Source organism: Caretta caretta, chromosome 1, assembly GCF_965140235.1.
Source record: "Caretta caretta isolate rCarCar2 chromosome 1, rCarCar1.hap1, whole genome shotgun sequence".
Classification (NCBI taxonomy): Eukaryota; Metazoa; Chordata; order Testudines; family Cheloniidae; genus Caretta; species Caretta caretta.
In genome coordinates this window covers 206,502,451-206,525,715 of record NC_134206.1, presented here as the reverse complement: position 1 = coordinate 206,525,715, position 23,265 = coordinate 206,502,451, and the positions used below count along the sequence as shown (strand labels likewise).

General features: G+C 46.9%; 1 protein-coding gene across 5 annotated transcripts in view; it reads right to left on the bottom strand.

Annotated features, from left to right (window-relative positions):
- The window catches only part of CFAP91 (cilia and flagella associated protein 91), a 67,626-nt gene that overhangs the window by 5,952 nt on the left and 38,409 nt on the right, over window positions 1–23,265 (bottom strand). Inside the window, exons 15-19 of one of the 5 annotated variants that reach the window (XM_048818819.2) lie at window positions 17,151–17,299; window positions 13,226–13,317; window positions 7,911–8,273; window positions 6,194–6,222; window positions 4,867–5,036 (exon numbers count right to left, since the gene is read on the bottom strand). In XM_048818819.2, the coding sequence (XP_048674776.2) occupies window positions 6,212–6,222; window positions 7,911–8,273; window positions 13,226–13,317; window positions 17,151–17,299 (615 nt within the window). In that variant the 3' untranslated portion in view covers window positions 4,867–5,036; window positions 6,194–6,211. Of the gene's footprint in view, window positions 1–4,866; window positions 5,037–6,193; window positions 6,223–7,910; window positions 8,274–13,225; window positions 13,318–17,150; window positions 17,300–23,265 lie in introns of those variants that run through there. The other 4 variants (XM_048818832.2, XR_007352550.2, XM_048818838.2 and 1 more) reach the window with 4 other exon arrangements.

Sequence of the window (23,265 nt, the reverse complement as noted above, 5' to 3'; positions counted from 1 at the left end):
GTTTGACATCATTTACCTTCCCAAACTGGTCATGGCAAATTGTTGCAAGGTTAGATTTGTCCTGGCTGGCTCAGTCAGATTTCTACTGGAGAGGAAAGGAGGAGGGATAAAGTAAGGACAGAGACTGATAACCCAGAAGGGATAGCAGAAATCCTCAGTTCACATCTCAGCTCCAGTGAGAGAGATCTACCAGCACCTTGGACCTTTTGCAATGAGACATTAGACCAGGAAATACCACAGCAAACAGCAGAACAGATAGAGGTCAAGCGCCATTGCTCCTATTACTTGCCTTCTCTGGAGCTTTTGATGCTGCCCCAAAGATCAGGTGACCTGCTTATATGACATGACTGGAGTAGACAGTCCAGCGCTACACTGGCTCCAATTGTTCTCCACCAAGACTAGAGTTTAGTCCTGAGAACCTACTCCTTTTCTCCAGCAGCCCTTGATCCAGAATCCTATAAATATCTAGCCTATCCCCATCTTCTTCTGTAACTACATGAGGCCTCTTGCAGAGAGAGGGACACTCCACAGGTTCTGCTGCCAACAATTTGCTGATGGCACCCAGCTGCATATCTCATTCTCTACAGACACAATGGATACCCTTTCTAAGATGTCCCAATGGCTGCCAACAATAATCTCCTCAGGGAACAGCAGCTGGTGCAAACAGTGATGCTGGTAGAGAGAGGGAAGCACTTTAGAGAGCTCAGTGAGACACTGGCCTTCTATGAAAGGCAGCTGTCCTTCTTCATCACAAAGCCATTCAGTCCTGCTCAGTTCATCGCTAAACCTGGTCTGCAAGGCAGCAGTGCCTTCTTCCACCTTTAACTTGCTATCACATTTTACCCCACCCTTTCAGCTGAGGCTCCACATTCTCATCACCCCCTCTCTTGGATTAGAGTGATTGGGACTGAAGGTGGCAGCCATTCAGAAGCTCCAGCTGCCTGACTCCACAGTGGCTCAAACTGGAAAGACATCATGCTGTTCTCCACTGGCTCCTGTTCACATCTGGTGCCAACTCACAGCCTAGGTCAATCTTCTACATCACCTATGGATCAAAAAAACCTTACTAGGTCAGTGCCTCTCACCTCCATCCATGGTCCCATGATCCATCTGGACTCCTCTGGGACAAAGCAGACTAAAAAAATCCCAGGGTGAAGCTTGGAAATGCCAAGAGATTAGAGGGTTCTTGATCAAGAGGTGCCTGACTGTTGAATGAGCTACTGCCAGACAGCTCACTGAGCCAAAGCCTGACCATCTTCAGAAAAGGTTGCAGGATGCACCTGTGCCAAAACTTTCTTGCCCTAACTGACAACAAGGAAACATTAACATGGACAAACAAAACCAACCCAATCCAGGAGCACTTCCTAGGAAAAGTACAGAGAAGAACCTACTATGAAGTCCTCTACAGACAATGAGAAAAGGAGTACTTGTGGCACCTTAGAGACTAACCAATTTATTTGAGCATAAGCTTTCGTGAGCTACAGCTCACTTCATCGGATGCCACGGACAACGCTGTCTACAGCTGTCGTAGATGTGTAAGCAAACAGAATTAAGACCTGGCGTATGCCACAACCAGCAGGCCCCTGGAGTCTGTGTGGATTGTAGAAATGCTACAGCAGGTTCAGATAAATTTTAAAGCGGAGGTTTTCCGTGAATTAAAAGAGCAATTAATCATGCACTGACTACAGGATCCCGTGTGTGTATTACTTATTAAATTCAGTCCATTTGATGCCATTTCCATTTTCAGTTTGAGATTGTAGGAAAAGCATATTGGCTGGCTGTTTCTGCTAGAACAACCAGCAGTGAAATGGTTAATGTTGGTATTTAAGTCATAATCGCTAGGTAACAAGCCATTGAGATGAAGGGGACAGTTCACAACTCTCTGAGCTATTTTTCAGGCTTTCTGCAAACACAGGCAGCCGACACTGCATCAGTTCCACTTGATGCCTGTTTTCAAAGTTTTCTTCCTAAACAAAAGGAGTAGAAACAGAGACTGTTTTATGAAAGCTCAGATTCTCGGAACATACTTCTGCAGCAAGGGGTGAATACTGTGGCTGTGAAATAATGGAGTATACTGGCCTTTGACTATAGGCACTATAGAAATATAAATTAAATACAGAGACAGGCACCTATAGATATTTCACAGTTGGGGAAACTGAGATACATAGATGCAACAATGTTTGTAAGGTGCCTTAATTGTTAAGGATAATCATTATTGGTTCATTTAAAAGACTACTGAAAAATAAAGTCTGGGGAATAATCCCTGCAGTGGCTTAAGGGGAAGTCTCTCTGTGATGCTATTGACAAGCTGTTGTTTTCTAAACGGAAAGGTAACAGGCAAGTGATGTTGATCCAGCTGGGTATTCAGTGGGGCAGAAGGTTAAATACTCTCTCGATTTAAGGGCTGAACAAAGCTGTGGGTCAATACTTCAAGCGTCTTGATGTGTCTGTACTTACAGCACCAGCTCAGTGCCAATGTTGTCACCAACAGCAATAGTGTCCGCTCCTTCCATTGCAACGGCAATTATCTCAGTGCAGTTAGCATGATGAGCTTTCAACATCCATCATGGAAGCATGGATTATGGTCTCTGCTCACAGCAAACCATCTCAGTTATTGAAGCTGCCAGAGAGCGTCCTCTGTGAGGCTCCATTCTGGGTAACAGCCTCAGCATTCATATCAAAATGCACTGTCAGTGGAAGAACTAAATCCTGGTAAAGGTTCAGCAGGTGATTGCTGGGCTTTGCAATTTATCTGGTACCAAACAGCTTCGGGTCAGCTGCCAGGTGGTGCTGTGATAGCATACAGCAGTTGTAGGTGATCTGATGGGGTTGGACTAGATGACCTCCTGAAGTCCCTTCCAACCCTGATATTCTATGATTCTATGAGCAGGGGAGTAACTGGAATCACTGTTGCAGAGCTGGTAGTTAGTTGTGAGGGCTGGATGTTAAGGAGCCGTTCTAGAGGAACCAGCAGATCTGGAGAGCTCTGTCCACGGTGGCCAGCAAGGTTTTCTTTCCTTGGGAAGTATTGATTTGGAGGAAAGGGAGGGTGCCCAGGCTGAAGTGAACCAACTGGTAGTGAGGAAATGCAAGGGGTGTCGGGGGGGAGGGCGGAGATGGATTGCAGAGAGCACAGTAGGAAATGACAGCAGAGATGAAGCATGGAGCTGAGTTGCCTTTACTCCCTCCCGCCATTTTTCACTTCCTCCTGAGCAAGGGGCTGCCCAACCTCAGCGCCTCATACAAAGGTGCCGCATGCTGGTGTTGGATGCCGTTCTCTGACCCAGCCCCTTTTCAAGCAAAGGTTTGGATGTCACAGAAGCAGAAAAGTTTACATGTTTGGCTGAACCTAGAAGTCTCCTGTTCCCACTCCCTGCCCAAATCTCCAAGAGGGAGGGAGGTCCAGTAATTTACTACCCTCCCACCGAACTCTTTTGTGGGGAGGAATGTCCTGCAGGCCTGTTCCCTGCTTGCCTCAAGGACCCTCATCCCCACAGTCTCCCCTTCAAAGGGCTGCATTCCTGTTTGTGGTGCTCATGTGACTAGGGTAGTTTCTCTCATGGCCAGTGTGATCCCTCAGCCTTCCTGTGCAGTCACCTTATTTGGGTCTCATTTCCCCATCACCTGCGGGTGCTGGTCTCCTTCTGTCCCCCTCATACGCTGCCGCTGCCAGGAAAAAGGCTGATGTGCTCATTTGGATGGTGCCGTTTCAGTCACTGGCGAATGCTGCTTCTCTTTGAGAGTAAGAGACGTGCCTGGGGCCAGAATCTGACTGACCTTGTACTGAAGTAAATCCACAATAAAGCCAGGGGTCAGATGGAATTATATTGGAATGAGGCCCAATGCTGGTGTCTAAGCCAGTGAAATGAACTGATTTTGATATGTGTAAAAAATGGCTCCTCGTCTCCACCTCTCCCATGTCTGTACGTATGGTCACTTACCAAGTATAGACAGGACCCTAGAGAAAACAAACTAGGGACGGGAAGCTCTTCTTGGGTGGCTTAATCCAGCTTCAGCAAGTGTGAGGAAGAAAATACTGATGCCCCCTCCAAAAAGGTGTGGCTGCTTGCGGAAACTGAGCGAAAGGAGGGTCAAAATCATCTACTGACTAAAGAGCAGGCCAGAGCCAAGGCTACTAGGAGAAGGAAATTGTAACAGTGCAGATAGGACCTGGCTAATAGCCTTTGGAGATTGCAAACTTGGACTGGAGGCCAAGGTCTGCCCTTGTGGATAACTCTAGGGCTAAATTCATCACGGGCTTCTGCAATGTTAAAAAAGGAATTAATTTGGCCCAGTGGTGGCAAACATGCCCATAGCATTTGTGTGGCCAGGTGTACTGAGGATGGCATTGCACAGAAAGTGGCAGGAGCTTCTGTAATGACACTAATACCAGGCCTACACTAGAATCTTCTGCTGGTATAGTAATGGCACATAGGGGTGAGTGGTTTTATGACATTTCTATCCTGGCAAAAGCCCTAGCGCAGATGCTGTTCTACCATCATAAAATGTGCTTTTGCGGTATAGCTTATTTTGTTCAGAAAACTGGTATAAGGTAAGTCAGTAAAAGAAATCATGGGCCTGTATTTCCAGGAGGAGCGTTTGCCCATATAGCTATACTGGCAAACCCTTTCTGAGGTAGATAAGGTTTTAAATAGTTTGCATTAAAGCCTCAGGCCTGTTAAAAGCCTGGCTTTTAGGAATGAGACTCCTAGCCTCCCATTATTGCATCAGGCCCAGGGGCCATATTTCACAATCTCACTTCAAGTCAACAGATCATCATAGCTATCAAAATACAGAACCTGCCCATAAAGTACAGCCAGTGTCAACTACCATGGCAAGTTTGTAAAAACAGCAGCAAACAAGAGAGAATGTTCCCAATCTTTATTACTGCAGACCCAGAGGAATCCATTGTGCATATTCCAGATACAAACATCACCCCCAAAGACTTCTCTTTCCCTGCTAGGAGAGGGAACGGAGTGTTCTCATGTCTCTTGTTGCTGAGCCTCTTTTCTTCTTCAAAGCACATTTAGCCAAGTCTGACAAAGAAACCACACATGACAATTGGAAGCAATTTCTAAAGCACTGGCAGTGGAATCTCCATCAATAAAATGACACTTCCACCACAAATCCTGCCATAGACCTAGCTTACATGTTATGTAAAAATCAGTGCAAAATGCTGCACACCGTGATAGTGTCCCTTAAAACAAAACTAAAAATAGGACGTTTAAAGATTAGGGTTCTTACACTCCTGGATTCTACCCCCTACTGCATATACATAGTAGAGAGTACAGGGGGATGCCTTTATGATCAGAACAAGTTCTAGAACACTTTGTCCATTAAAAACTATATCACACACTGAAATAAATGCAGGCAGCATGTTTATTTCAACACATGATTTTAGGAACAAGAATTGTGAGACTGGATCATATCCAAGATCCATCTAGTCCAGGCTCCTGTCTGACAGTGATCAGCCCCAGAAGCTTCAGAGGAGGGTGAAGGAAACCCTACTACAGGCAGATGTGGGATAATCTGCCTTCCATGAAGGCCTCATTTTAATCCCTAATAGTTAAAAGATTGATTTAAACCCTGAAGCACCAGGTTTTATATCTCTTCCAAATTTTTGTTAACACTAACTTCTGAAAGTCTGACTGTTTTTATTATCCATGTAAGTGTCCAATCCCTCTTTGACTCTTGCTAAATTCTTGGCTTCAAAGACAACCTGTGTCAGTGAGCTCCACATTCTAATTATGTGTTGCGTGAAAATGCTTTTTTTTTTTATAATTAGATTTGCATTCACTACTTTTCAGATTTCTTTGACTATTTGTTCATGTTATGAGACAGGGAGAACAGAAACTCCTGCTCTACCTTCTCTAGACCAGTCATTATTTTATGTATATTTGTATCATGTCCTCTCTTTCTTATCTTCTTTCTAAGGTAAATCCTAATCTTTTTCATCTTATTTCATAGGAGAATTTTTCCTTGTCTTTAATCATTCTCATCACCCTACTCTGAACCCCCTCTAATTCTGCAATAAAATCCAGCTATCCTTTTGGCCAGCATACATATACAGGCATAGCACCCGCAGCCCAGTGATTATTTCAGTGTGTAGTCACATGGCTTTGTTTTTTGTTTCCTCTCCCAAGCCCCCATCCGACTCATGGCTCACAGGAATACATATAGTGTATTCACTCACCATTCTTTCATTTCTGTTTTATTCTCCCCCTAAAAAAACAAAACAAAGGAAATTTAATGCAAAAATCCTATAGTAATGCACTGTTGAGTTTCTAAACAATTGTTTATTTGTATTTCAAAAGGATAGAATTACACACTGCATTAGCAGTTACTCAGCTTGTCTTCGCTACAGTGCTAAATCGGTGTCACTGCCTTCAATACAGCAGCGCCAATTTAGCACATCTGGTGAAGATCTATTACGTTGACAGGACAGCACTTTCCCGTCGGCGTAATTACTTCACCTCAAAAAGAGGTGGAAGCTATGTTGGCAGGAGAGTTTCTCCCACCGACATAGTATGGCGTAGACACTGCTTTCGGTCAGTGTTACTTACGTCATTCAGGGGGGGTGGTATTTTCATACCCCTGAGTGACATAACTTACATCAACTTAAGCGGTAGTGTAGACAATGCTTCATTCAGAGTATACCTGAAGTTCTACACGGAAATAATATAACCTGGTACACAGAATGGTTAGGGGGTTATATAGGTAAGTGAGGTAAAGGGGAAGTACACAGTGATGTTATAAGCTCATTGTATTATGGTGCAGTAAATGGATTTGTAAACATATAGCTAGAGCTTGGTGTGGCTTTCTTTCTTTCTACATGTGTAAGCACTTCTGATATCTAGTGTGGCTATGCCATGTTTCCGTGAAAAAGTTGGATGCATTTGAGGTGCATTTATTTGAGTTTAAGTTTGAGATTCTTAAAACTTAAAAATTCTACAAAAATTAGGAATTTTGAAAAGGAGAGGTCCAACAGCTAAGCGAGTCCCTTGCAGATCGATAATCAAATAAATGCACTGCATGCATTTGCAGGATGTTCCTTCCAAACATTCTGAGCTTGAGCCAATCACACACTTGCCATCAAGGCAAAGTCAGCACGCAACAAAATGTAAATTATGCTCTTTCCAAATACATTCATCAGGAAAGTCAGACCAAATGGTAACATTTCAGGAAAGTTATAAGCACTTGAAAATGTGGTCTTTGAATTAATGTGTCACATCAGCCATAGCCATATTTCTGCTACCACAGCCCCAGTGCATCAGGGACAGATGCTGCTTGACTGGCTCATGTGATCAGCCCAGCCCTTGCTAGTGGGACTACTCCTATGAGTAGGGGGTAATAACACAAGGAAGCTGGGGGTGAGCCTCCCACCCTAGGTAGACAGACATGTGCTAGTGTAGACAGTGCAGCTCAGACAGCCCCCCAGCTCAGACCCAGGGGGTCAGGTGGGCTTGAGAGGCCAACCCCAACCTCCACATGCTATGGACAATGGCAGAATAAGGAAGAGATGTAAGTAGTGCAAACTCCCAGTTCCCTGAACTAACCTTCCCACCCCTTGACAACCATAAGTGGAATTTCACTGTTTAATACTTCAACTACATCTTTAAGGTTTAGACAGTAAAAATCTCTTGGGAGTTAAACCAAATACAGTGACGGACTGCTTTGGACAGGGGCTCCTACGGCATAATGCTCAGGACTGCTTCCAGGCAGCAATGCTTAGAGTCTGCAAGAGATCCAGATGCTGCTACCCCTGAGGGACGTTCTGATGGAGAGAGAGGTGCTTCTCCATCCTGTGTACAGTCAGGATGGTGCCCTGAACAAAGCGGGTGCACCTTCCTTCCCTCCCCCAGGGACTAAGCACCAATGACTGGGGCAGGGAAAACAGATCTCAAACTCACCTGACTCATCTTCTCTCTTTGCAGGGGCTACATCCGCCTGAGATTGCCTGTCCGATGTAGCAGAATGGCTCACCACTAACCCTCTCTGCTGGGTCTCGTCATGCAGTGTATCATACAATACTTGGCTGGCTAGGACAACATAAGGGCTCTCTATAACCTCTGCCACACTCTGTTCAGTAGCTGTTCCACTGAGAGCAGAACTGGCTGCCACAGGAGAAGGACTCTCTGGTATCTTGCTCACAGTTTCTCCATTACCCAATGCCTGTTGTCCCACCAGTGAAGAGTTCTGAGCCACTACTATGTCCGTGCTCCTGTGGATGATCTGATGAGCAGCACTGATGTGTTTCCGCTGGAACTGCCTCACTGTACACAGAAAAGAGAGAGGATTTTCACTTGCAGCCATATTGGAAGAATTCTCTGCATGGACACCCGCCCTCCCCCACTGCCCCAAAGGCAGCTCTCAGCTTACAGAAGCTATGAAAAAACCTGTCTCAGGAAAAATCACACCCTTCTGGTTTTGACTGATAGGATTCTACTGCCATCTAATAACAGCAAGCAACCTTGCGTTTTGCTTTGAAGGCAAGCTGTAGAAATGGAAAGAAAGTTCATATGGAGTGAACCGTGACTCCTGAGGGAGGGAACAGGACATGAAAGAGCACATAGAAGTCCTCAATACAATGAGAGATCCATTTGGAGAGATATTGTCAAGAGAGGGCATGGCCCTGGCAGCTCTCTGCAATGGCGAGGAAGAGCCAGGGCAAGACCAGGAAGGCTTGGGTGCGTTGGAGATAAAAAGATAATGCCCGGTGGATGTTGAGAGAGCATAATGTGCACTCCCTGGGGGAGGCGTGTGGTTTAGGATAGATGATCGGGAGGTTAATGCACTGGTTGAGGTGGAATGGGGAGGCCATCTCGGGGAGGAGTTTGGGGTGAAGATGCCAGGAGACCTTGTCCTTGTGGAAGACAGAAAAGGAGGGGTCCGCAATCGTGGCTGCCAGCTCGCTAACTCACTGTGCAGAGGTGATGGCCACCAAAAAGGTCACCTTTGTGGAGAGATGGGTGAGGGAGCAGGTCACAAGGGGTTCAAAGGGTGGCTTAATGAGGGTGTAGAGGTCAAGGTTCAGGGCCCAAGAGAGAGTTTCTGCACAGAGGTTTCTGCACAGAGGGGAAGGCCATGAAAGAAGCAGGTGGTAGTCGGGTGGGTGAAGATGGAAAACAGGAGGAAGGAAGGCATTGAGCATTGCCAGGTGGACATGGATGGAGGAGTGGGCAAGGCCTGACTTGCGGAGGTGAAGGAGGTAATCCAGGAGCATGGGGAATGGAGAAGAAGTCTAGGGGGTGGCGGTGCACCCATGCAGTGAAGCGGCGCCATTTAACCTGATAACAGGCTCTAGTGGACAGTTGTCTGCTGTGAGTGAGGCTGTCACACACGGGTCAGAGCATGCCCTGTCTACATGCAAGCCCCATCCAAATACCAAGCCATGAGGTGGAGAGGGCCTGGGTTGGGATGCCACAGGTGGCTGTGCGCCTTTGTGAGGAGATTCGGGAGGCAGATTGGAGGGGGGTAAGTGGAAAGGCAAAGGAGATCTGTGAACAAATACTGGTGATGCCAGGAGGGGGCTATGAGAAAGACTATAGTATAATCCCGCTGCACCTTGTGCAGGACTTGTGGGAGCAGGGAGATGGGTGAGAAGGTGTAGTGTAGGTTGGTGGTGCAGGGAATGAGAGAGGGATCACCCTGTGAGCCAGGACCGAGGGCTCCTCTGGGGTAGAAGAACCTCCTGGACGAGGGCAAGCTAGTTGCCAAGGTGGCCCTCCAAGCCACGGTTGACACCACTGACTGGCATCCAGGGTGGTGCTGTGCCACAATTCATGGCTTCATTTCAGCGGTTTTCTGAAAGAGGTCCAGACTACCTTAGAGGATGTTCCCTTTGACAACTACAAGCTCTTCAGCAATAAAACGGATGAATTCCTCCACTCCCTTAAGGACTTCTGTGCCACCCTCCGCTCACTGGGCATCTATACCCCAGCCTTAACGGTAGGTGGCAGCAGTCGTCCTTTTGACCCTTTCCCCCCAACACCCACACACACAGCCCCCTCACTACTCTGCTGCTGCTACCTGTACCGTTTCCACCTTTCCGCAACGCCTGTCCAAAGGATGTAGGATGGCCACGAATTGGTTCTGGGGGTCCTGAACGTCTTCCACTTGCAGGCTGAGGGCTGCAGCCATACGATGAAGTAGGCCCTCGTATGGGGATGAGGGAGGAGCACATCATTTGGGGACGAAGAGGCCCCAGTAGGGATTGGCGATGTGGCAATGCCCTGGGTTTCCGTATAGGCGGAGGGAGAGGCAGTGTGGGTCGGAGACCGTTGGTGATGTGGCAGAGAAGGTACCCCGCAGTCCTGGTAAGGGTCCCAGTGGGGCCAGTCATACAGATCCGCAGGCATCACCAGTCCCCGAGGGTTATGGAACCATGTCGCGGCAGAGGGACTGTACACAGGTGGGTAGAGCTGGCACTGAGGGTTCAGGCTACAGGAACACAAAGGTGAGAAGGCATGTTCCAGCTCAGGGGACCTCTCCAAATCAGAAGACAGATTCGGTAAAGGCAGGGCTTGTGCAAGGTGTGGCGGTCCAGGAGCAGGAGAGGTTCAGTGGTCGACAGTGCCAGCGGAGACAGGCAAAGCGAAGCAGGATGCTGCCAGAGCAGGAGAGGTTCATCCGCCATAGATGGAAGCCTCACCGCGGCTGGAGAGCCAGAGCACTGAGGGGCACCAGCGTATGGCAGCATGAGCTCGGCCGCCGGCATCAAAGAGGACAAGCATCCCAGCATGCGTGGGACCAGGTGTGAAAGTCCGGATGGTCCTGGCCATGTTGACAGCTCCGGGGGTGAAGGCAGTGGGCCATGCACCATGGCCAGAAGTGGCACTGGCGGGATGCAGTGTTGTGTGGACTTAGGCTCCGTACGAGATTTCTTTGGAGGTGGAGCGGCTGGCTCGATGCGCAACTTCTCACCCAACCTGGCACAGCTCGGGGAGGCAATGCTGCATTTGGAGGTGGTTGCCATCAGGGAGTCACCCTTACACCCACATCTGTGGTTCTTATGCACATGGTGGGGCTTCAGCAGTACCGCCGGCGCCACATGGGAAGGGCCCGGAGAAGCGCTCACCGTGGGCAACAGCCAGTGCTCCAGTTGATCTGTCAGCACTGGATCCAATTGCTCACGTGGGTGCACAGTCTCCTACATGAGGTGTTTGAGGAGGTGAAGTTCTCCAGCTTCCCGAGTTCGAGATGGGAAGAAGTGGCAGATGGAGCTATGGGCGACGATGTGAGCTTCGCTGAGGCAACAGAGACAGCATTGGTGTTCATCGCTCACAAAGGAAAGCGGGCATGAAGCACAGCTTTTAAAGCCAGCGTGCTGGGGCATAGCCCTGGGATGGGGAGCACCCCGTGAGGGGAAAAAAGGGGAGACCTAACAAACAATGATGGACAACTATATACAACTAGAGGAAACTATTTACAGGAAAAAAGAGACAAAAAGTTCTCTTAGCAGGCTAAGAGCACTGAGGAACAGGGGGTTCAAACTCTGGCCATGCAGCAGTAAGAGGGAACTGGAATGGCGTCGACCCCAAAAGCCTCAGATGTACCACGTGGCCAACGCATGTGCGGGTCAACAAACACCACTACTACAAACAGTTCCAGCTCTGGTGCATGGCACGCACATTTGGAATCCACATAGGGACCATCATTCGAAGAAGAATTCCAGACTCCATCAATTTCTACTTTCAACTGGAACATCCCCAGGATTCTGAACTTAGCCAGGCAGGTTGAAAAGGGGCAACAATATGCATCCTACTATTTTGTTTCTTTTTCGCCTCTGCTGAATATGGAGCACAGGTTTTCATTGAGTTATTTACAATGACATTCATATCTTTTTCTTGAGTGGTTATCTCTTGTGTTCTAAATTAAATGTACATTGCTAAAATATATCAATGAAAAGGTGGCTTTTTTACATTTAAGTCTAAAAAATAACTCATTGCCATAAATTTTGCTAATTGTAATTCTCTAATGCACAGATCTACTCTGAAAAGTGGCTATGTAAAAGTGGCCATATCTGATCCCTGGATGTAGCTGCAGACTTCAGTGACCATAACTGGTTTGTACTGACTACTCTGTTAGCTCTACAGAACCTGTGCAGTTAAGAGAGGGAGCTATTCTAGCTCGTGCACCATCAACAGATTGTTTGCTAGGTCCTTAATTGTTATTGTTGGTGATACACAAGCCAGAAAGAAGATAGCATGATTCTTAAATCCCAGAATGTGTTTGCAGGGCTTGTAGTTAGCAAATATTTATATTTTTAATCGGTAAACTGTGAGCACATTTGCTCTGGAATCAGAGAGAGACAATAAAACATAGAACCCCTATTATGCTATTTTTTACATGTGCTTTTCAAAGTCCATACACACTTTATGGGGAGCGTGTCTGCAATCTTCTGAATGGGCCAGGCAAGAGAAGTCTCCTGATCAAGAACCGTCATTCCATCCTGATCATCATCATGACACATGGATTTCTAATGTCCTTCCATTCTCTGAACTATGGAGCCATAATATTCAGACTTGATTAAAACAATGCCCCCTCTACAATAGCATAAGATTTTCCACTGCAAACATGATGTCACAAAATCAATCATAAGACATTATATCTGTTCCTAGTTCTGGGCAAATTAGAAAGGAACAAAGACAAAGAGAAAGAAACACAATATAAGCTTCTTTGTACATTTTCTATTTGCATAAATTAACTACAGATTAGGGACTTTTGCAGTCAGTGGGAAATTGTTACATACTCAATAATTCAGACTAATTCGGTGCTATTCAAACACTTTTTTCAGTATATTCAAGGAACAATGGACTATTTCGGCTCTAGCGTAAGTAGGTGCAGCTCCACTGATTTCAGTAGAGTTATACCAGCTTACACTAGGGTTGAATTTGAGCCACTGTGCCTAAAAAGATTAGAGTACATAAATAGCAGTGTAATTTTTCAAGCTCAGCCTGGAACCTGGGCTTCAAGACTCTCCCCACTTTCCAGGTTTCAGAGCCCAGACTCCAGCCTGAGCCTGCACAACTACATTGCCATTTTTAGCCCTGCAGTGTGAGCCCCACAAGTCCAAGTCAGTTGACCTGGGCTCTTACACTAGCTGTCATGGGTCTTTTTTTGGTGTGTAGACATATCCTCAGACTCTACAGAAACTCCTGGCAGATGGACCTTTCAGCCAATAAATCATAGTTTAAGAAGAGAACAAAGCTATTGGTCTCCTTACCTTTCTCCTTGACAGAGTTTTTCTGTAATTCTGGTATCAGGAAACCATAAACCAGCTCTGCTACAATCTCTTCTGATTGCAGACGAGTTCGGCTATAGAACAAACACGGAGAGTGAAATTAACACTTATTACTTTACTTCCCACCACACCACTACCACACTCTGCTTAACATTTTAAAAAATTGTTTAACTATTTTGAAGTGAGTTTAGTGCTGGTGAAAGCAATTGTCAGCCAGGGAAAGTGAAGGCCTCCGTTTACCCACAAAAATCGGTACACAGCCATGATCCTAAGAGCATCCCCATGCCAGAAGGCAAGGGACTTCCTGGTATCTAGCACTGAATTTCAGCTGACCTGACCAGCTCAGTGTACCCCAACTCATTATTGTTATAATCTGTATCTAAAAGATGTCATGTAACATGTCACCAGAAAACTAATAACTCGCTGATCATTAATATTCTTGCATGATATAGCTATGGTCAACCCTCAAAGAATTATACAGATGTGCTGGAATTATGACTAAAATGTGCTTAAATCAGGCATGTCAGGGGAGTTAAAAAACATTTTTTTCCAAAGGAATGCGGTTCTGCCTGCTTGAATGTGTTTCCCCTTCAAATTGTGCAAAGTGTGACCAAAGGCAAAGAAAAGCACATTTGCATACCCGGTAAACAAAGCCATTAGAAGATCAGGTGGGGAAAAAGTATTCACTTAACAGTTTCCACGGTACACATCTGATGAAGTGAGCTGTAGCTCACAAAAGCTCATGCTCAAATAAATTGGTTAGTCTCTAAGGTGCCACAAGTACTCCTTTTCTTTTCACTTAACAATGTCAACAAGGGATGGAGACTGCACTCCCAGGATACCTTCCTGCCTCTTAAAGCATGGTCAATGAACTTTGAGATATATACTTTTCAAAGGTTTACTGGAGAGGGGCAAAGAACCCCTAAAGTTATCCTTCCCCTGAGGAGACAAGGAAAACCAGCACCTTGGACTCTGTGGGTATCCTGACTCAGAGCTAGTCAGCCGCTGTTAGAAAAGGAATACTGGGGAAGAAACTACCTTAAACAAAGACAGTAGCTTGTTATGTTAGGACTTAGCCATCAGAAAGCATATTTTTACTTGTTTGTTTGCAGGGGCGGCAGGTTTGTATAATTTTTGGTGGTGCCCAGAACAGGTCCAAGTCCTGCCCCCCCACACCTGCCTTGTAAGCCAATATATATTTTTTAAAATAATGTAAAAATGGACTGGAAACAGTAAACGTTTAACAGTTTCCCTATATTGCATAATGTGGGGCGGTGTGGGGGAATGAGGGGTTTGGGGTGTGGAAGGGATTCAGGGCTAGGGCAGAGGGTTGGGGTGCCTGGGTGAGGGCTGCGGGTGGGACTGGGGATGAGGGGTTCACGGTGCAGGAGGGGGCTCAGGCCTGGGGCAGAGGGTTGGGGCGTGGGGGGATGAGGGCTCTGGCTGGGAGTGAGGGCTCTGGGGTGGGGCTGGGGATGAGGGATTTGGGGTGTGGGAGGGGGCTCAGGGCTAGGGCAGAGGTTTGGGGTGCAGGGGGGAGGGCTCTGGCGCTGAGGAGCTTGGGATGCAGGCAGTCTGCCCTGGAGCTGGGGCCAGAGAGGAGGACTTCACAGTCCCCCCAGCCCTCTCCCCGCTGGCAGCAGCGAGCTCCAGGGGAGGGGTCCCCCTCTGCCCCCCAGCAGCACACTCACCTGGCACTGTCACTGCATGTGCTCCTAGGGGCTAGGTCCCTCTCAGGTGCAGGAAGCCCCCTCGCCTCCCCTGTGGTGGGTCCCGGAGGGGGGAGGGCTGTCTCTCCTCCCTCCGCAGGCGCAGCTGTGCCACCACCTCAGCCTGCCGCTGGTGCCGCTCCCTTTTGTAGCTGGCAGTGGCTGGCAAGGGAGTGCAGCACAGAGCAGCAGGGCACCCGCCCGCTGCCCAGGGCGCAGGCAGGGATGTTCTGGGGAAGGTGCGTGGGGGCGGCAGGCGGGGCTGGGGGAGAGACCGAGCACTGAACATTGGTGGAGCAGGGCCCCGGGTCCTGAATTTGCTGGAGCCTCGGCACCACGGTCCCATATAACTCGCTGCCCCTGTTTTTTGTAATGCTTCTATCTTTATCCTTTATACTTGCACTCACTTATAACCTCTCTTTTTTGACTGAATAAACTTGTTTTACTTTTTATCTGCACTGGGGTTCTCAAACTTCAGTGCATCTCAACCCCCTTCTGACAATAAAAATTACTATACAACCCCAGGAGTGGGGACTGAAGTCTGAACCCGCTTGAGCTCTGCCACCCTGGTGGATGCCAAAGCTGAAGACCAAGGGCTTCAGCCCTAGGCAGGTGGCCTGTGACCTGAGCCCCGCTGCCCAGGGCTAAAGCTCTGAGGCTTGGGCTTGGGCTTGGGCCCTGGTCCCCAGCAAGTCTAAGCCAGCCCTTGTAACTCCATTAAAATGGGGTCGCAACCCACTCTGGGGTCCTGACCCACAGTTTGAGAACTGCTGATCTATACAAACCCAGTGCTTCGATTGAATTGAAGTGGTTAATTCAGTCAAGATAACATCTGCTGTTGTTATCTCTTTAAAGCAGTAGCCAACTTAACTTCTGTTAGTTTTCCAGGAGAGGGCTGGAATGGATACAGCAGGGAGACAGTTTTAGGGAAAATTGGGGGTTGCAAGGGTGTGACCTGCATGCTTATACGCTGGCTGTTGGCATCTGGGCTGTGCACCATAGCATTTAAGGCACCCAGAATTGCAGGGCAGGTGGTGACACAACCCTTATTGGTCCGGGTTGAACCCAGAAATGTCACAACAGTCCTGGCTATATACCCCTATACTGACCTGTTGATGTGTGTTACTTCTGCACTGGAGAGAGTCTCTCTACAGTGAAAGGATCGCAAAGTCTGTCAGTTTAGCCTTTGGGTCCTTGCTGAATTGGCCAATTTCTTCCTTTTTGTAACTTCATTTTTGGCTAGTCCCAGTGCCATCTTCCATGCCACATCTCAGGTCAGAGTTCCTCCTTGGGGGGCTACCAACCAGTCCAGGGGCTGAATACATTATCTGCACTAGCAGAATGTTAAAGACCCGGGGAAAACTATGTGGCTATACAATGCACAGCTGCTTTGCCATGGGGATGGGTTCTGTGTCACTGTATTTTTAAGGCTAAACACCAAAAGGGGTTGGAGAGACTGAACTGGAGGCATGGCAGCTCCTAAAAGACAGTCACTTCTGAGGCAAAGCTGAACACCATACTGAGGTTTTCCGCAACATGATAAACTCAGCTCAGACCTACATAAGGAGCAGCCAATATGGCCAACCTCATTAAGATTAGCAGTTTCTTTTAAAAAACCTTGTTTTGACTTCTGAATGAAAGGTGGGTTTATTTCTAGGAGGCTCCTGTATCTGTTGTATTTCCTTTAAAGCCCATCTGCTCTAAACACTTTTAAGCCTTAGAGGACAGGCCAGTTTCCAGATTAAAGGACACCTGCATATTAGCTGTTTTCTATGGCTAGGGTTTTCAAAGGAATACAAGGAAGTTAGGTGGACAGCTTCCATGGAATTTCCACAAGGTGTGGGTGTCTAACTCCCTTGCATGCCTTTGAAAATCCTAGTGTAAAGGCTTTGTGGGGGGACATTGGGAAACTCTCATCTTGTGGTCAGGGCACATCAGCACAGTTGCCGGGAATAGGTCCTACCTCGCCACATCTGAGCTTGACTGGGAACCACCATATCTGCACATTTTTAGGAGTTGTTGTTACATACTTGGCTGAGCCTCCCTAGTGGATGAAAACTGCAGCATGTCTATGCAGCGTTATGAATAGTATTACCCCACCCACGGTGCCAGACCTAGACTATAAACTTAGCTAGCCAGCCAGGGTCTGAATTGTGCAAAGCAGTGTCTAACTGTGCTTTGTCCACTCCAGGACATACCGGCTTTCCATTTCATAAGCAATGTCATTGATTTCCACAGCCACCTTCTGAATCTCTTCCCTGGCTTGTTCTTCAGCTGTGCTCTCCATGCTGTTCAGGATAACATCTTCCAGGTAAGAATCAACAGTACTCTGGTGTACTTTAACCACCTGAAACAAGCATCAAGATGTCTCTCTTACTCAAGATACAAAATGTTCATTGCTGTGTAGTACCCACTTGCTGGGACTGTCTGTGGGGAGAGGCAAAGACCATGGTGTATCAGCTGAGACTCGCCACTTAATCTGGACTATCTGAGGGCGATTGATTTAGAAGGCATGTTCAGTCTATGAGAAGTTGTCTTAGCATACATGTCTACACTGCACCTGGAAGCGTGCTTTCCAGCTCAGACAGACAGACACACACTAGTTCTGCTCAAGCTAGCATGCTAAAAATAGCAGCGTAGCCGGGGTAGCACAGGTAGTGGCTCAGGATAGCCGCCTGAGTACAAACCTGCCCAGTCTCCCAGGATATGTAACTCAGGCAACTTGCCGAAGATACACTGCCAAATTGTGAAGCTGCCATTTTTAGCACACTAGCTTGAGCACACTTCCAGCTGCAGTGGAGACGAATCCATAGTGTGAGGTGTGACTCTCTACACCCCAGGGGAGCACCCTGTAACCCCCATATTCATCATTTGTATATAATTGTGATATTACATACAAAGCATGCCTTGTAAGAGATCACAGAAAAAATTATGATCTACTGGAACCCATTGTTCTTTCTATCTATCTATCTATCTATCTATCTATCTATCTATCTATCTATCTAATGCATATGAAGTTATGAGAATTGTGTTGTATGGTTTTCACTAAAATATGCTGTGGGTTTGGAAAGTGCCCAGATACTAGATCCCCAAAGACAGTAACCAGGGAGATAACCAATGCCTAGGCAGGCATTGAACAACCATCAACAGCCATTGTCTAGCAAGGGAGCTACATAACAATGCAATGACTCACTTGCCCAACGCCACACCAGGAGAATTGCTCAACCTTGCCTGGTGGTGACTCAGTAATGCCTACCAGACATACCTGGACTTGTGTTGTCCAAGCACCTGGACGAAGGGTATAAAACAGAATACAGACCCTTGCTTGGCCTTTCTCCTCCGCACACCTATGCTGCAAGCAACAAGGTCACTCAGGAGACTGAAGACTCCAACAGAGGAGACAGGCCCAGGTTTCAAGGGTGAAACCCATGTACTATGAACTGCAATATCCAGTGCGGTGAGAAAAACTGCTTAATCTAGATGTTGCCCAGTCTACTAGGGTTGAAAGTTTAGACTGCCTGTTTATATTTTATTGTCTTTGGTAACTATCTCTGATGTTTAGTCTATCACTTATATCTATCTATAATCTCCTTCCTTAGAAGTTTTTAAGGTCAGGCTTGACAAAGCCCTGGCTGGGATGATTTAGTTGGGGATTGGTCCTGCTTTGAGCAGGGGGTTGGACTAGATGACCTCCTGAGGTCCCTTCCAACCCTGATATTCTATGATTCTATCTTCTGTAATCAATAAACTTGTTTGTTTATCTTTACCAGTGAGTTTCCTTGAAGTGCTTGGTAAATTGGCTCAGGTTTACAAAGGCTAGTGTATATCCACTTTCCATTGATGAAGTGGTGAACCAATTAATAAACTTGCATTGCTCAAGAAAGGATCTTGAGCAGTGCAAGATGGTATATTCCTGAGGTACATGGCTGGGAGCTGGGTGGGATCTGACTGTTGCCTTTCTCTGTGTGATCCATGAGTGGCTCTGGGAGCATTCATGCAATCTAGCAGGGTGTGGGGCTCCCCATGCAGTTGTGCTGAGTGATAACAATGCATGGAAGGGTTTGCTGCTTGTCATTGGCAAAGCACTGTGAGAGACAATCCAGGCTGGAGAGTTAAGGGGGCACAGCAGTCCCACAGTCCTAGGCTGCACCCCAGGGATCCCGTCACATGAGGATTCCTTTTCTAATGGCCTTTTCCTGGGAAACTAGTTGTACAGAAACAAGTACAGAAAATGACCTGTGCCAAAGGCAAAACTCTGATCTTCTACGTTTCCTATTTCCTGTACAATGTGCTAGCTCCATTAACTGAATACCAAACACCACCAACTCATTTCACATAGTCCTCTGAACAGCTGGCAAATAACACCTTACAGCATCAGGGCAGTTTAGATGTGATTAGAACTACCATGGCTTCAATAAATTAATCTTCTTGTAATCACTTGAATTCTAAAGCAAAATACTTTATCAAAACAACGTGGAACAGAAGCAGGATGAACACACTGGATTTCTTATAATGCATTTAGTTCAGATGTTCCCAGACCATGATCTGCCCAGCACTTGGTAGTGGTCTGCACAGAGATGGTTTATCATACTGTGTTGGCTTTCATCATTTCGAGCTCACTGGGAAGGGTGACATGAGGCGAGTGACAGGGAGATTAGGGGAGAACAGGAGCCTCTGAACCCCATGTTCTCCTCCAGTGCGTGTGCCACGATCCTGGGGGGATGTCTCTCTTAGGGGAGAGAGTCTAAGCCTCTCTCCCTACCTGTGTGTGTGCACCAGTATCTGGGGGACCCAACTCCTCTAGGGGAATCTGACATCCACCCCCATTCATGCCACCCTCATGTGAGCTGGATTCTGGTGGACTTATCCGGCCTGAGGCCCTCTCCCTGACCACCACCATATGAACAAGGATATGTGGAATATGTGCCCCAGAGTATGAAGCTGGTACAGGCATACAGGTGGCATGCACCAAGAATACACTCCTGCCACAGAGGAGAAGAGTTGAGCATGGGCATGTTTGATGCATGGAGCAGGTCATTCATCTCAGAGCTATTGTTTCAGGTTCTATTCATTTACATGGGCAGTTCACATTCAGCTGAGAACACCTCATTGAGATGAATGGGCCACTTCACACACCTTGGATTCTCCTGTGCTGCAGATGGACTTGCAGAGTCCCTTTCCTCCATTCTCCCCGTACCCTTACTAAAAAGTCCCCCTTTCAGCATTGTAATGGACCACCAAGTCTACTATAGTTAAGGTCTACATCAACTCTCTATTTACAGCTTGACTCTAAGTGCGCTAAAATTCACATTGTTACTCAAAATGCCTTCAAATTTGGTATCCATCATCTAAATCCAAAGAAGAGATATAAGAATCGTCTTTTGGGAAAAGTGAAGCCAGTCCAGTACAGATTAGAGATCTTCTTAAGGAAAGGGTACCATGGTACAAATGTGGACAATGAAATCCAGTCAACATTGAAAGAGACGCCATTGTTGGTATCAGTACTAGTGGTAATAATGACGGGTTTCAGAGTAGCAGCCGTGTTAGTCTGTATCCGCAAAAAGAACAGGAGGACTTGTGGCACCTTAGAGACTAACACATTTATATGAGCATAAGCTTTCGTGAGCTACAGCTCACTTCGTCGGATGCATTCAGTGGAAAATAATGAAGTCGTAGAGGTAGGTAGTACTGAAGTTGAAGAAGACAGCTATAGCGATGATGGTACTGAGGTCACAGACAGGCTTATGTCCTGTGCGGAAGCCAATACCACAGATGGTACCAAAGCAGTTGCTGATGAATAACTGTAGATTCATATGGCACTCTCATTACTGAGGTAGGAATCAATGAAGATGGCAGTACCAGTAGCGTCTCTGAAAGTGGGTACTGAATGTATAGGCTGGGACTGAACAGATGGTCCCAGTTGCTCCAACAGTGATGAGTCCAGTACCGGGAGGTATAATGGTCCTTCGCAGTCGTAAAGGCCAGCAACATGTCAGGCACCGAGAGAGGAGGCAACATTTCAGCTGATGCCTCAGGAGACAATGCAGAAGGTGCAATCTCAATGGTACTGAGACTATCAGTACCAGAGTCAACAGCACTGTCTCATATGGTACTGGGGATTGCCCCTTGCAGCTTGTTGACTTCGTACTGGAGAACTTATGCTTGTGCTTCAGGGTGGAAGATTCAGAGATTCCCAGGCCAGAAGGGACCACTGAGATCATCTAGTCTGATTTCCTGTATATTATAGGACATAGAACTTCCCCAAAATAACTGCTAGAGCAGATCTTTTAGAAAAAACATTCAATCTTGATTTAAGTTCCCAGTGATTGAGGATCCACCATGACCCTTGGTAAATTGTTCCAATGGTTAATTACTCTCACAGTTTAAAAATTACACATTACTTTGTGTCTGAATTTGTCTAGCTTCATCTTCCAGCCATCGGATTGTTATACCTTTCTCAGTTAGACTGAAGAGCCCATTACTAAATATTTGTTCCCCAGGTAGGTAATTACAGACTGTAATCAAGTCACCCCTTAGCCTTGTCTTTGTTAAGCTAAATAGTCTATACTATAAGGCAGTGATTCTCAAATTTTTGTACTGGTGACCCCTTTCACACAGCAAGCCTCTGAGTATGACCCCCCTTATAAATTAAAAACAATTTTTATATATTTAACACCATTATAAATGCTGGAGGCAAAGCAAGGTTTGGGGAGGAGGCCGGCGGCTTGCGACTCCCCATGTAATAACCTCGTGACTCCTTGAGGAGTCCCAACCCCCAGTTTGATAACCCCTGCTATACGGCATGTTCTCTAATCCTGTAGTCATTCTCATGGCTCTTCTCTGAACTCTCTCCAATTTATCAACATCGTTCCTGAATTTGACACAGTATTCCAGCAGCAGTTGCAGCACTGCCAAACATACAGGTAAAATAACCTCTCTCCTCCTATTCAAGATTTCCCTGTTTATGCATCCAAGGATTGCATTAGCTTTTTTGGCCTCAGCATTGCACTGGGAGCTCATGTTCAGCTGATTATTCACCATGATTCCCAAATCTTTTTCAGGTGATGAAGGGAGGATTTCTTGTCTTCTGAAAAACCCCTGTAACCCAACCGATCTGGGGAAGGAGATAAACATTTCTCCTCACCAAAGCTTTTGTGAGAGGTTTTAGGCTGAAGAGGAAGAGCAATTGTGGTTGAAGGTATCTCAGATTTCTAAGCAGCTGAGTCCTCAGATGCTGAGGAAGATCTCATCACCTACTTAAGATGGTGCTCCCTCAGGCAACACACTCTGTTTCTTTTATGGGAGGGGAAGGATAAGCAGATAGAGCACTTGTATTGGAATGCCCCTCTCCCAAACAAAACAAACAGCTAGAATGTCTGTCACATCATTAGCAGGCACAGTCACTTTACAAGTGCTACACGGAATCCAGGACATTTCTGCGTAATTAATACAGACAAAAGAGCAATAAAAGAAAAAATTCCCTTAAGGGGATGGTACTACTACTAACAACTATGACTATTTACAAAAAGCTAGCGAAAAACACTTTGTGAAGATAAAATAAGTTTCTAAGAAGAAATGGGGAGCTCCAACTTTTGCCATGGATGATAAGAAGGATCTGAGAGGGAGGTGGAGCAGCTCTGCCTTTTACACCCTTGGGCCCCAGCGCAAGGATATGCAGGGCACACCTCCACCCCACCAGTACTGCAACCAAAACTCTCTGACCTGAGTGTACTGAAGGCACACACACCTACAGTGGAATGGACATGTGCATGAGCACTCAAAGGAGAACCTCTAGTTTAAAACATCCTGACAGCAAACAGACCCAATGCTTTGACCCTGCAGGATTACTTATGACAGAGCATTAGCCTTGCAGATGATCCAGGAAGAGCCACAGCTGGGAGGAGGATAGAGGAGCTATGTGTTTCAGGGGTCTAGAGACCTAGACTAATTCACGACACAGTCAAAAGACTGAGGACTTGCCTACATGTAAAATGTTACAGTGTAGACACTACCTATGATGACAGGAGGCCTTCTCCCACTGGTATAGGTCAGGGGTGGGCAAACTTTTTGGGCTGAGAGCCACATCTGGGTGGGGAAATTGTATGCAGGGCAGGGTGTTGGGGGTGCGGGAGGGAGTGCGGGGCGTGGGGGGAGGTGCGGTATGCAGGAACAGGCAAGGGATTGGGGCAGAGGAGGGGTGCGGGGTGTATGAGGGGGCTCAGGTGCAGGAGGGGTGTGGACTGCGGGAGGGAGCTCAGGGCAGCAAGTTGGGGTGCAGGAGGGGTGTGAGGTGCAGGCAGGGGGCTCAGGGCA